The sequence below is a fragment of the Sitophilus oryzae genome, unplaced genomic scaffold (assembly GCF_002938485.1).
Source record: "Sitophilus oryzae breed Bouriz unplaced genomic scaffold, Soryzae_2.0 scaffold_177_pilon_pilon, whole genome shotgun sequence".
Classification (NCBI taxonomy): domain Eukaryota; kingdom Metazoa; phylum Arthropoda; class Insecta; order Coleoptera; family Curculionidae; genus Sitophilus; species Sitophilus oryzae.
In genome coordinates this window covers 7,294,966-7,307,148 of record NW_022146479.1, presented here as the reverse complement: position 1 = coordinate 7,307,148, position 12,183 = coordinate 7,294,966, and the positions used below count along the sequence as shown (strand labels likewise).

The 12,183-nt window shown below is 31.2% G+C and overlaps 2 protein-coding genes across 10 annotated transcripts in view; both read left to right on the top strand.

The window, feature by feature from the left end:
• Positions 1 to 12,183, top strand: part of LOC115882301 (hemicentin-2-like) — a 393,218-nt gene that overhangs the window by 131,162 nt on the left and 249,873 nt on the right. The gene's annotated exons all lie outside the window — the stretch shown is intronic.
• The window catches only part of LOC115882305, a 158,225-nt gene that overhangs the window by 47,499 nt on the left and 98,543 nt on the right, over positions 1 to 12,183 (top strand). For 2 of the 5 annotated variants that reach the window (XM_030900292.1, XM_030900293.1), the window contains exons 1-3: positions 3,219 to 3,393; positions 3,467 to 3,691; positions 6,142 to 6,186. In XM_030900292.1, the coding sequence (XP_030756152.1) occupies positions 3,287 to 3,393; positions 3,467 to 3,691; positions 6,142 to 6,186 (377 nt within the window). In that variant the 5' untranslated portion in view covers positions 3,219 to 3,286. Of the gene's footprint in view, positions 1 to 1,856; positions 2,032 to 2,154; positions 2,401 to 3,218; positions 3,394 to 3,466; positions 3,692 to 6,141; positions 6,187 to 12,183 lie in introns of those variants that run through there. The other 3 variants (XM_030900289.1, XM_030900290.1, XM_030900291.1) reach the window with 2 other exon arrangements.

The following is a 12,183-nucleotide window of genomic DNA, read 5'->3' as shown; positions in this document are numbered from 1 at the left end:
CCTACAGAAGATGCTGTGCCTACAATTTTTCCAAATCAACCCTCTTATATGACTGTGCATGTTCCCATAAAGAGAAAACATCCCGATGAAAGAAAACAAGATTTGGAAATTCAGGATGAAATAAATATTGAAAATTATTATTATTATTATGAAATGGCAATATATTTTAAAGAAATTAAATGAATGGTACTTTATTTCAGTATTTTATATAAAAAAAATATCTTTATCTTTTTATTTACGATTTATGGAAATGGTTACTTGAACATCGAATTACAAATTACTTAATGATAATAGTTAATTCTACCTGATATCCAGTTTTTTTAAATATGTTTGGCAGATTTTTACAATTATTTTTAATTAAACTTTAAAATGTATTCTGCCCTTATCATATACAATACATTTTCTTAACTTGTCGATAAAGTATAGTTTTCAAATTTTTTAATATTTGGAAACTTTATCACAAGGTATATTATTACTAGCTGCTAAATACTCACTAACGCAATTTTAGGACATGCTTTTTATTATCTGGATTTTATTCTGTTCATGTTATGCTGTTGTTTATTTCATATTAATATTCGTGTTTTAGATCTAAATTTTAATGCTATTCAATTACTTTAACGTGATAAAAAGTTAATGTTATTTTTTAATACCTTTGTGTATAATATTTTTCATATTAAATACTATTATTTATGCAAAAACTATATGCAGTACCATATGGTACAATTCAAAAGCCCGACTATTGCGGTGACGTCACAAATCGATGTCTCTAGCCTGTATCTCATGTTGGTTATGCTATAGCCGATATCTGGATAAAAATTGGTGTCTGGGTGATTTTAGATATGAGAAATTTGATTTTGATGTCAATATGACTTCTACTTGTAGGGGGCGCCACCTACATGTGTTTTAACTGTTTTGAAGAGTAATATTTGTACGTGTATAAAACTAGTGAGTGAAAAAATATACATTTAGACACTTTTATCTACTCAAAATATGTAATCAGAGACACAGGATAAATATTTCTTTCACTTACCATTTACATAAATTCTGTGGAGGGGCCTAAAAGGAAGACTATTTTAAATACAAATTGGATTTGATACAGTTTTCTTATATGCGTAGAAACTTCTTTTATCTACATACATATGGGATGACTTCTCTCATTTTCTTATATTTATTTAATTTTTATTCGTAAACTAGGGATATCTACCGGACTCATATCTTCTATTCCTAGTAATAAAAATTATAAAATATTACTTCATATCCTACTTAAGAAATTAGTAATAATGATATATATTCTTCGTGTTATAACGAGAATAACGTTAGTAGACGTAGAAATAACATTTGAGTTTGGGCTTTCCTCTGTCTGTCGCGAAAGTTCTTAACTCTAATATATTTATTATATTTAAAAATACAATACAAAACTATAGATGATTAAAACAAATAATAGCTTTTTCACAAATCATTTATATTCTAGTGTTGGTGTTTAATAAGAACTTTAAATAAATCACAAGCAGCTCTGACTGTATAAAAAAAATATTAATAGATATAGTAAAGCTAGATTAAAATGATATTTCTACGCATTCTCTAATGTTGTATTCATTCATGAATTATGATGTAATATATATTATAAATATTAATATTAAGTCTAAGCAACCAGAATCATTACAAATAAATTATTGCTCCTATTGCTACTCACGAGCGCAGATGTCCTAAACTTGTAAACTGCTCCGAAATGTCACTGCGATTTTCTTGGAACTGGAGCAGTCACATACTGCGACGTTGGTGGAGCTGTGACAAAGTAGCGGACTGCGATTTCACAACCCACCTCTAGTAGACATCACTTTGAAAATTTTGACAACGTCAGTTTCAAAAAGACTTTTTGCCCACTATTTTTTTATTTTTTGTATTAAAAACTCCCAAAAATACAAAAATGAATAGGATTCCAGGCATCAATGACGATATCCATTTAAATTTCATCACAGACAGTGGTTTGGCAGATTTAATGAATCATGCTCAGAAGCTTTTACAGAACAAGTAATTCAGACGTACAAATTCCTCCATTACAAATATATATCAACGAAAACTGGTTCTTTTTGTGGATTTTCTGCGGTCTCAAGTGTATCTAAAGGTCTGTAACAAATATAAACTTGTTTTTAGGAAACTAATTCAAGCATTACCTGATAACGGACGACATATACGAAGTCGATTAGAAAAGCTGTTGCTGGAAGCTCACCAAAGACGATTCTGGATTTGTCTAGAAGAACTACACAGTATTTTTGAATATAATGCAAAGAGAAGAGAATATGTGGAACGGTGGATGAGAAATTTCGATGTAAACAATCAGGAAGAAATAGAACTGGATAAAATAACCCAAGACTGTAAAAGATCACGCTCACTACCTAGGTTAGATTAAACTACTTTGGGTGTTTTTAATTCAAAAATGTTTCTAAATTTTATGTAATTTAATTAGGTAATTATCTATTGTGCTCTTAATTTAGTTTCTCTTTGCACGAGAATAAAATTGTCAATAGGGAATACCTAATCCATGGATAAAATATTTAAAACCCTTGGTTTTTTATTAGTAAAACCTAAAATATTATTAAAATCGTGTAGTTCTTATAGAAAAGAGAGAGAATCAAAAAAGATATCAGTAAATATAGTGATAATGTATAAAATACACCTTACCTCCACGTGTTGTTACAGAATATCTGTACAAATCTGTTTGAACGAATCATGCCAATCTTAAGTTATTTCTTAACTAAATTCATACTAAACCACTGTAAAATACTACAATAAAGAGAGCGCATAATATTTAAAAGCCAATATAAAAATCTTTAAAATTAAGCTTAAGAACCTTAAATCCAGTATAAATCGATTTTATCGACCCATAGATGCCAGGGTTTCCAACTATATAAAAAAGTCCCTAAAGTACGCCCGTTTAATTTCCAAAAATCCCTAACTTGCATAGAAAGTTTCAACTTACACCAATAGGTGTCAGCAAAACAAACAAAAAAATGCTTTAAGAATTTAAAAGAATACGTAATTAATTTTGAAGCATTGTTTAAGCTAGTAGCTATGCTATTTATTCATTTCGACAAATGTATTTATATATAATGGAAGATAGAAGCATTTTAGGTTTTATAAAAGCCTAACTCACTCTTATATCAAGGTTCCTTGGATTGCTATGGTTACGTGTTTTGACAAACGTCAAATTCCTCGTTCAAAAAAGTCAGTTTGGAAAACAACCCTTCTTTTTTTTAAATTTTTACTGTTTTAAGCCTCAAAAAGCATGAAAATGAGTCATATCCCATTAACTGAAGATATTTATTTGAGTCTAGTGTCAGACAATACACTGAAAGGAATGATAGGATATACTGAGAACCTTTTAGAGAATACGTAAGTTAAACATAACGCTGATCGTACATTTCACGTTTTATAATCTGCCAATAAAAGAATTAAATCTTTTTAGAGATTCGATTCATGAATTACCTTATCCAGAAAAATATATCCAAGACCGTTACGAGAAACTACTACTAGAATATCATAAAAGACGTTTCTGCATTTGCTTGGAAGAATTACATGTTCTTTATTATTTCAAGAAATACAGAAAAGTATGCGTGGAAAATTGGCTAAGGAATTTGAAAGTGCATGACCCAGAACACGTAGAATACTTTGATATAATTAGAATTAAAAGGTCATACTCATTTCCTAAAATAATTTATGATATTTTTATTTTTTTCATTCGAGAATATTCACATATTATATTCAACTTAATACTGTATGGTTTATGTTAATTCTCTAAGAAAGAATTTAAGTTAGTTGTCATTGAAATGAACGTTGATCATGTTTAAAGTTTTAATTTTTCTTTTTATTAATAAGCAGATTTTCAGTTTCATGAATTAATTGGCCTCTGAATAAGTAGTTGGCGTTACTTTTTTTCTAGTAGTCTTTTAAATTTGTTATTTATGATTTATAAATAAATATATTAAATATTTTTCGTACTAATTATTTATTAAAAAATAGACTGTTGTATTTGCATGTACTTTTTATAATACTATGATTCATAGAGCCATGACAGTTGATTTTTTTTATATATAAACTTCAATATAAAAAGGTCTCTTAAAATAGTACTTCCTAAAAAATAATTTGTACCTATATAAATTTAAATTGCTGTGATTCTGACGTAGATAGAGTGGGAAAAAATAAAATAGAGTTGTTTTCTGTAAGACTAGATGAATTTAAAACGAACTGTTCTCATAAAATTATTGTTAACTTACTTGTTATTTAGAAGATTTTCGGTATGAGCCAACAATTTCTCCAAACCCTTGTCAGGCACAAAGTTCAGATGAATATCCTGGCAAATAGTTGGAATCTCAGCCATTTTTGTTGCTCTAAGTGCTTTTTTAAGATGAAGAAAAAGCTCTAGAGTAAACTTTGGGCTAAGTTGTAAACTTGCGTTTTTTTACTTATATGATTTTATTTATCTTTATTTGCAAAAATATTGAATAATAGAATGTTATTGTTTCTATTAGATTTATTATTCAGATCAAGTTCCGTATGATTGAAAGAAAAAATAGCGTCGATGCGACGGCTAGGGAATGGCAATCAATGATAATTTTTTAGAAGTCGCAATCTCTATAGACGTCATTTACTAAAAATTTACATAAAACTTTCAAATAATTAACACTAATTATAGAAAGATTAAAATAAAGCAGATTAAAATTTCAGGCACACAAGAAGACAACCCGAAAATTTATTTTTTCTCGAATTTTAAACTACACCATTTTAAAATTATTTGTACTCAATATAAAAATTAATTACAAAGGGTCATTAAGAAATAACAAAGAATACGGACCAAGTACATGACGCCTAGGGCTTGACCTCCCCAAAATTATCATCGATTATTATTACCGAGCCGTCTTTGACGCCGTTTTTTTCGATAGTATAGTATTGAAAAAGTCTGGTTATTATAACTAAGCGTATATTTGTGTATTAAAAATAAAAAATAAACTTGTAGCCAGATAAAGAAGATGTTGGTGTGTTAATTACTAAATCTGTAATTCTAATTTTTTATGCAAATGAAATCATATAGAAAAAGTTATAGGACTCCATAAATACCGTATGATCGAATAAAAACGGCGTCTGAAATGAAGATCGCTGTCATTTTATATGTAAAATTATATGGGAAATGTCATCGATCGTCATTTCCCAGCCAACTGGACGCCATTTTTTTTCGATCATACGGTATATATTTATGGTAAGTAAATAAAAAGAAATCTCTTACATATCTTCTAATAGAAGGTTTTATCTGAAAAGAGATAAAAACACTGGGGACTGCCTTTCTAAGTTAACTCATCAAAGTTCTGTTATTCCCAAACTATATAATAATACGATTTTCCGGCAAATAGAATTTTAAGAATAAAAATGGCACAATTGTGGCAAAATTCGCGTTTAGGGAAAGTGTCAAATTAAATCACGCATAAAATAGGCTGTAGGGGGAGAAAATTCATTTTCTCTCTCTAATACAGAGAGGCACAAAGTGAGGAAGAGATCAAATTTTCGGGAAAAATATAATAAAATTTATTGTCTCTGCTACTTACTTTTCCCGGTCATTTTCTCCTTTTTTTTTAATCTGCATAATTTTTAGAAAGAGTAAAATGTGTCTAACGACATGTTGTAAAATCATTCTTACAGCTTATAAAATCTTATGTTCTAATAAAATTATTATGTCTATATATTTCGTGAACAGTCTCTCGTACTATCTTTATTTTCCACATTTCTAATTGACTCTCACTGTCAAAAATTATTTATTTATCTATATTTTTGATATAAAATTCCTTTCTGGAAAATATAAAGATATTTCGTCGAAAAAGTAAAAAGGATTACAAAGTACAAAAGGCTGTAAAAGAATCGTCAAGATTACTTAAAGAAAACCAAGAATTTTTGTAAACATTCAGTTAATAAAAAATATAAATAAATATAATGATAAATAAATAATTTTCCTAAGTCATATTTGCAAAATCGAAAATAATTATAAAATATTTTTTTGATTCTATGCATTTTTTTAGTTTATTGCTTTTTACATTTGTTAAGTGATTAAATTAAATATATATTTCTTTACTGATAATTTCTTTTTGTTTCTAGGTATATCCCGAACTACTACCATTACACTGTATGTAGACCTAGTCGGTAAGTGAATTTTGATTGCAACATATTTTTTTATTTATAAATATTTTAACCACCATTTTGCTTGTTTATGTAACAAAATATGCTTTTTGTATTTAATTAATGGGACAGGTACGTTAAGAGAAAATACTTTTTGTGTTATATTATACAAGTATTTTTCTTTTAGCGACAGATTTGTATCATATTTCTTTTGATGGATACTCTTTTTGTTTAACATTCTACATAATTATGTATTACTATTGATCATATTTAGCCAAAGAACAAAGATGTAATTATGTACCACGTAGGGTATGGGACTTTTTTGAAGAGATGTTATATAAATTTTAATATTATGGTGTTATATTATGATTGTTTATATTAAAAGAAAATATAAAAAAAGAATCAAGTAGAAAATACTACCTCTATAGGAGATACAGGGCAATGCATCACCTTGTAAAATATCATTTATTTATATCAATACATATATCACAAGCAAGTTGCAGCGGAGAATATATAACGAGACAAAATAGAATTGAATCAAAATTCTCCGCATATGCAAGCTGACTTATAGCACAAATGCAAAAAAAAAGTGGCACAACGAAATATGTTTCAATATTCAAAACTCGACATAGTTATATTTTTATTAGCGAAACGCTTCGAAACGGCAAAACAAATATCATTTGGCGAAAAAATGGGCACGTTGGAAATTAAAAAAGGCAATTTTTATATGAAATGCTTTATTCTACTCTACCTGCGCCAGGTGATTTGGAAAAACCGGCTGCTACAATTCATTAAGAATTCACCATGGCCGAATATTGCAAAGAATTTTGTGTTATTGCTTTGAAAATGTGAAATTGCTAATTTCTAAAATGCCCGTATTCCTGTCTCACTCGCTTGAAATAAAAAATCGTTTTTCACATAGGTTGCGTCCTAAAAAAGCTACAGGCCGGCCATATTTGAAATTAAAATGGCAATATTGCTGTGAACACTATATTTTTTACCATTATCATTTTTCTGCGTATTCTGTATCTTTACATGAGATATAGGTTGTTTTCTTGTATACTATGATTATAAAGAGTTTTTTTTTATAAAAATATCAAAACTTACTATTTTACTTTTTATGCTTCTATAAATAATTTTGATGTGGTAAAATATATAATTTATAATTCAGTTTTTTACTTCCCCGCACTTGTTCCAGATTAAAATCCAAAATTGTTTTATTTTGATCAGGAATATAAAAGAACGATGTGTGAGGTAAAATGTATAAAATTTTACTCCAGTATTTTACCTCATCGTTCTTTTATATTCCTGATGAAATAGAAAAAAATGGATTTTAAATTCTTTAAAAATGCATCATTGTATACATCTTATCAAATGGGGAAACACCAGAACATCTTATCACTGAGTGCGCCGAGACGACGACCATTCGTGTCATGAACTTTGGTACGGCTGATGTCGAGGATGGAGAGCTGGCCTCTGTGGAGCCATCTCAGATACTGGCTTTTGTTAAAGCCCTGAGACTGTATGATGAGTTATAACGAGTTATAACTCAAGAAAGGGAAACACACAATAGATCTGTAAGGTCGCGGTGATTAACTCCCCTCCTAAACATTCTACATACATCTTATACATTTATTGTGGCACCCATTCTTGCGGGCGTTGACAAAAGCTAGTATCTGAGACGGTTTCACAGAGGTTAGTTCTCCATCTCCGATATCAGTCGTACTTGCTTACTGAGTTGATCGCTTTTAATGCTGCTTGACTATTGTATAAGATAGCTATTTCTTGTTTCCGATAGTTAGGTTTCTATCTATCATAAGTTGTACGCATCTTTCGATATCGTAGATTTTTCTGCCTGAAGGATTATGGGATGAAAAGTCATAGTCACTTCCTGATCTTTTTCGCTCCTATTTATTTATACTTTGTATATTATAATGATATAATTATACTCTTAAATAAAAATATGAAGAAGAAAGTTTAGTTAAAACGTCGGTTATATTTAGGTAGTTTGGTTTGGTTTGGTTCAAATTTAATTCCCTCTTTGAAAAGAAAAAGAGATTGTTAGGGGCTAAAGAAATTATTAATGCCCCATACTAAAGTTACAACAAACCTCAAAGGTATATGCCCCAAAGAACCGCAAGCCCGGCTACCAGTTCTATTAGACGATTTTCTTATTATAAATGAAATTTGCTATTCGGCTGTTCCCTCGGGAACATCTTCGAGAAACACTGGGGCAAATGTAATTTAAATTTTTCAAATTGAATTTCAAAAGTTGCCGGATGTTGTGCCACTACTCTGCCAGGTGTACAAATACACAAAACACTGAGCCAGCTTTAATACGTTTTCTATCGTGTTTTAAGTTTAATTTATTTCCTATTTTTATTTCGAAGAGTCATTTAATCAAGTGGAAAACTGCAATAAAAAGAGTTTAGATTAGGGAAATAGGGAATAGGGCCAAGTGGTGTAAAAATGAGACACACCTTTTTTAGGTAAAAAATGAGACATTCAAATAAAACTACTGAAAACTTTGTTAACGGATCTTCCTCACTATTTGTTTAATCTTTGTGTGGCGAATCATGGAAAAACTGAAATTACAAATCTATTGTCTCATTTTGAGGTTTAAAATTTTTAAAACTGGCTACCACACTTTTGTCCAGTGACATTAGTATGAAGTGGTAAGCGTTGGACTCTTGTCGTTGCGTGCATATACAGGTTGTTAATTTGTTTATTACTCGCGGCAAGAGCTTTATTGTTGCTCGTCGATAACCCTATAAGTGCATGCGTTCTCAATAGGCAGTGTTGCCATTCTGTTCCCCTATACTGTTAAGCCCTCCATAGTTAAGGCACATAGTCTAGAAAAGCTTAAACTAAGTTTACTGTATTTTGTTTGAATTATATGCAGGTGTTCTTTATTAGTTTAGATTTTATATGAGTTCTACTAATAAAAAAAATCTATGTCTAATTTTTATCCATTTAGTCACAGCTCTTTGATAACTCCTCATTTAATATAAACTATAGGAGGGTTTTGAAACATGTATTTTTTGTGACCCAGCATGTTTGATTTTGAGACTTAATGGGTTAAATATGAAACAATCTATTCGGCATACTGTTTTTGGGGTACTTTTGGTATATTTTTATTTTGCAATAGTTTCCGGTTTGCAAATGATAAGAAAAAAACTAAAATTTATGAAAATATCCTACTTTTAAATCATTTGAACCTATTAAACTACCAGTTACAAATCTCTTAAGTGTTGTATCTTATACTGCGTACATATTATTTTCGATATAAGAATTTTAATAAAAAGTCTTTTAAAGAATGGTTGAACTGCGGGCGCTTCGGAGTATTCGTTTAAATTTTTCCTGCAATTTCGAAAGGGCAAACGATCAAAGGCATTCAAGGGCCGTGAAGTGTTAAGACCAGCTGTTAATGGTAAACCACTTTCAGCTATAATGAAAGTCCAAACTATTCAACAAGAAGTAGGTGCGGGGGATTTCGAACCATTGTTTCTGTGACTGGACGGATTGTTTTTCAAGGCCCTAATGGCCTGAGAGGCTGCCCCTTGTACACTTTTCAACTGACCGCCGTTGAAGGGTCGAAATTTTCTCTCGAATTTTTTTAGAAAGCCAGCCCCAGTCTAAATTGACTGTGTTTTTAATTAACTTTCTAGATATACAGAGTGTATATACCATAAAAAGAATTAAAAAATAAAGTTCCTGTGAATATAATGTAGATGTAGATTATAAATATGAGGGAGGGAAGTTATAATCACTGCGACATTATTGATCTCTCGTGTCCCCCTTTCTTGAGTGATAACTCATTATACAATGTCAGAGATTTGACAAAAGCCAGCGGAAATATTTTCTTCTCGGTCGTCCAGACGTCCTGAGAAGTTTCTTCGAGTGTCTTAGAGCATTGGAGGTTACGGATGGAGTCTTCCAGGTTCTTGAGTTCCACATTAAGGTTGATTCTCACTATGCCTTCCATATCAGCCCCCTTCCGTTTACATAAAATATTAAATCATGTAAATGAATCCGTTCCGCTTCCCTTCCATTCCATATCCTTTCCTTCCACACATTTTTTTTGGCGGACGGACTGAAGCGTACATACATACATACATACTGCCATTACTCGCTGACGAGTATTTGACACGCATCAGAAGATGGTCACGCAAGGCGTTTTCTTTCATGAGCCTTTCTGTGACTGAAAAGCCCAATACGTGATGTTATTTGTCTACCGCACTCCGGACATTCAAAAATCTCATTGCTTTGTTGCCTCTTAACTTTTTGGTTCTCGCTGTTAACTGAGTTTACAATTCTTCTCCATTGAGTTCTATTGTGAGCTGCTACTTCCCACTCATTCTGCACATTAATCCCCTTTAAGTTTTCGTTGAAAATGTCCTTGTACCTTTTGAGTTGTCCACCTGGCCTCCTCTTACCGTCTACAAGCTCACCGTAAAGCAGTGATTTTGGTATGCGGTTTTCTTGCATTCTGCATACGTGACCAGCCCATCTTAATCGATCTTAACTGAAGCGTATCGGAAACAGCGTTGTCAGATTCTTACTTTTGTACTAGATCTGTTAAAATAATTAATTAATTAAATCTATTACCTTTTTCAAAAGATACAAATTTTTAAAATAAACTTTCGTAATGATATAAATTGTACAATAAAAAGTATGGAACTGATACGGAACGGAAGCATAGGAGGAACGGAAGAAATGGAATGGATATGGAATGGAAACGGAAGGTATAGTGAGAATGAACCTTTAAGGTTTCCACTTATAAAGCAGAACGGTCCTGGTCCAGTTAGTGGGAATGTTTGCTCCTTTTCTATCCCTTGGTAGGCTGACACCCAGAGTAGGAGGAGGCCTAAGGGCGCAGACATAGTGAGGTATCTCGATGCGATGCTCGCCAAGATGCTGGCCGCGCTGCTCGCCAGGATGGTAGCTGCGATGCATCCTACGCGCACTGTTTTAAAACGGCGAATAGGTGCGCGTAGGCATACTGAAGCATTTATCATCGCCGTTTTGTTAAACACTGGTTTATATAAAGTAGTTATTAATTAATTAATTAGTATAGGCCCTTGTTGCATTTCAGTTGATTTCAACAAATTCCGACCGCAGCGCTGCAACGGCAAAAATCAGATATTATCCCTACCTATTTCACGACGCCATCATGTTGATCGCATAGAATAATATTGAAATCGTGGTTTGGTTATAATATTTAAGTATTTTAGTTTTTTGCTAGTGCAGTTATTGAGACAAAAAAGAGATAAAACACTCAGGTACGAGGTTTGTGTGATGTAACGCTGTTTCGGGTAATAAAAAATAAATGAAAAAGAATTCGAACTAGGCGTTGTGCTGTGTTTGGACAATTTCAAATGTTAATAAAATTGCCGAAAAAATGTTAACGCGTAAAGGAGAGCGTACTTAGGGCGTTGTTGGGTGCAATTACATACATTCAATAACTCAAACTTTCCCGGATATTCAACTCCCCCGATACAAAATTTTATAGCTTCATATGTTTGATCAAAAGCAAAAATGGATTCAAGCATTTCGACGAAACAAGTGAGTAAACAAAGTGCTCGTTACATCATCAAAAAATTAAAAAGACATATACTAGGAGAGGATAAAATATAATTTGCAATATTAATGGTATACTTTTTTTTAATCAACTAGCGATTAAAGTACTTGCTATAAATAAATAGTCCATAAACTAATTTCGATTTTGAAAATAGCTACTGTCACTAGAAACTTGCCATGACGACATCAGCCCTCTTTGTTGCCATTTTATTGAAAAATTGCTCTCTATTCAAAATCTGAGCTAGATAGGTATAGGATACCCTAATAATAGTTTGAAAGAGCATTTGAATCTGTTTCGATTTATTTAAAATAATACAGGTTGTCGTATTTGAAATAACAAGGTTTTTATGTAAAATAAATATTTAAAATAAATCATCAATTTTTGGTACCCCTGTATAAATTTAAGGGAGCAATACAATTTTTCAGTAAAGTTTATTTCTC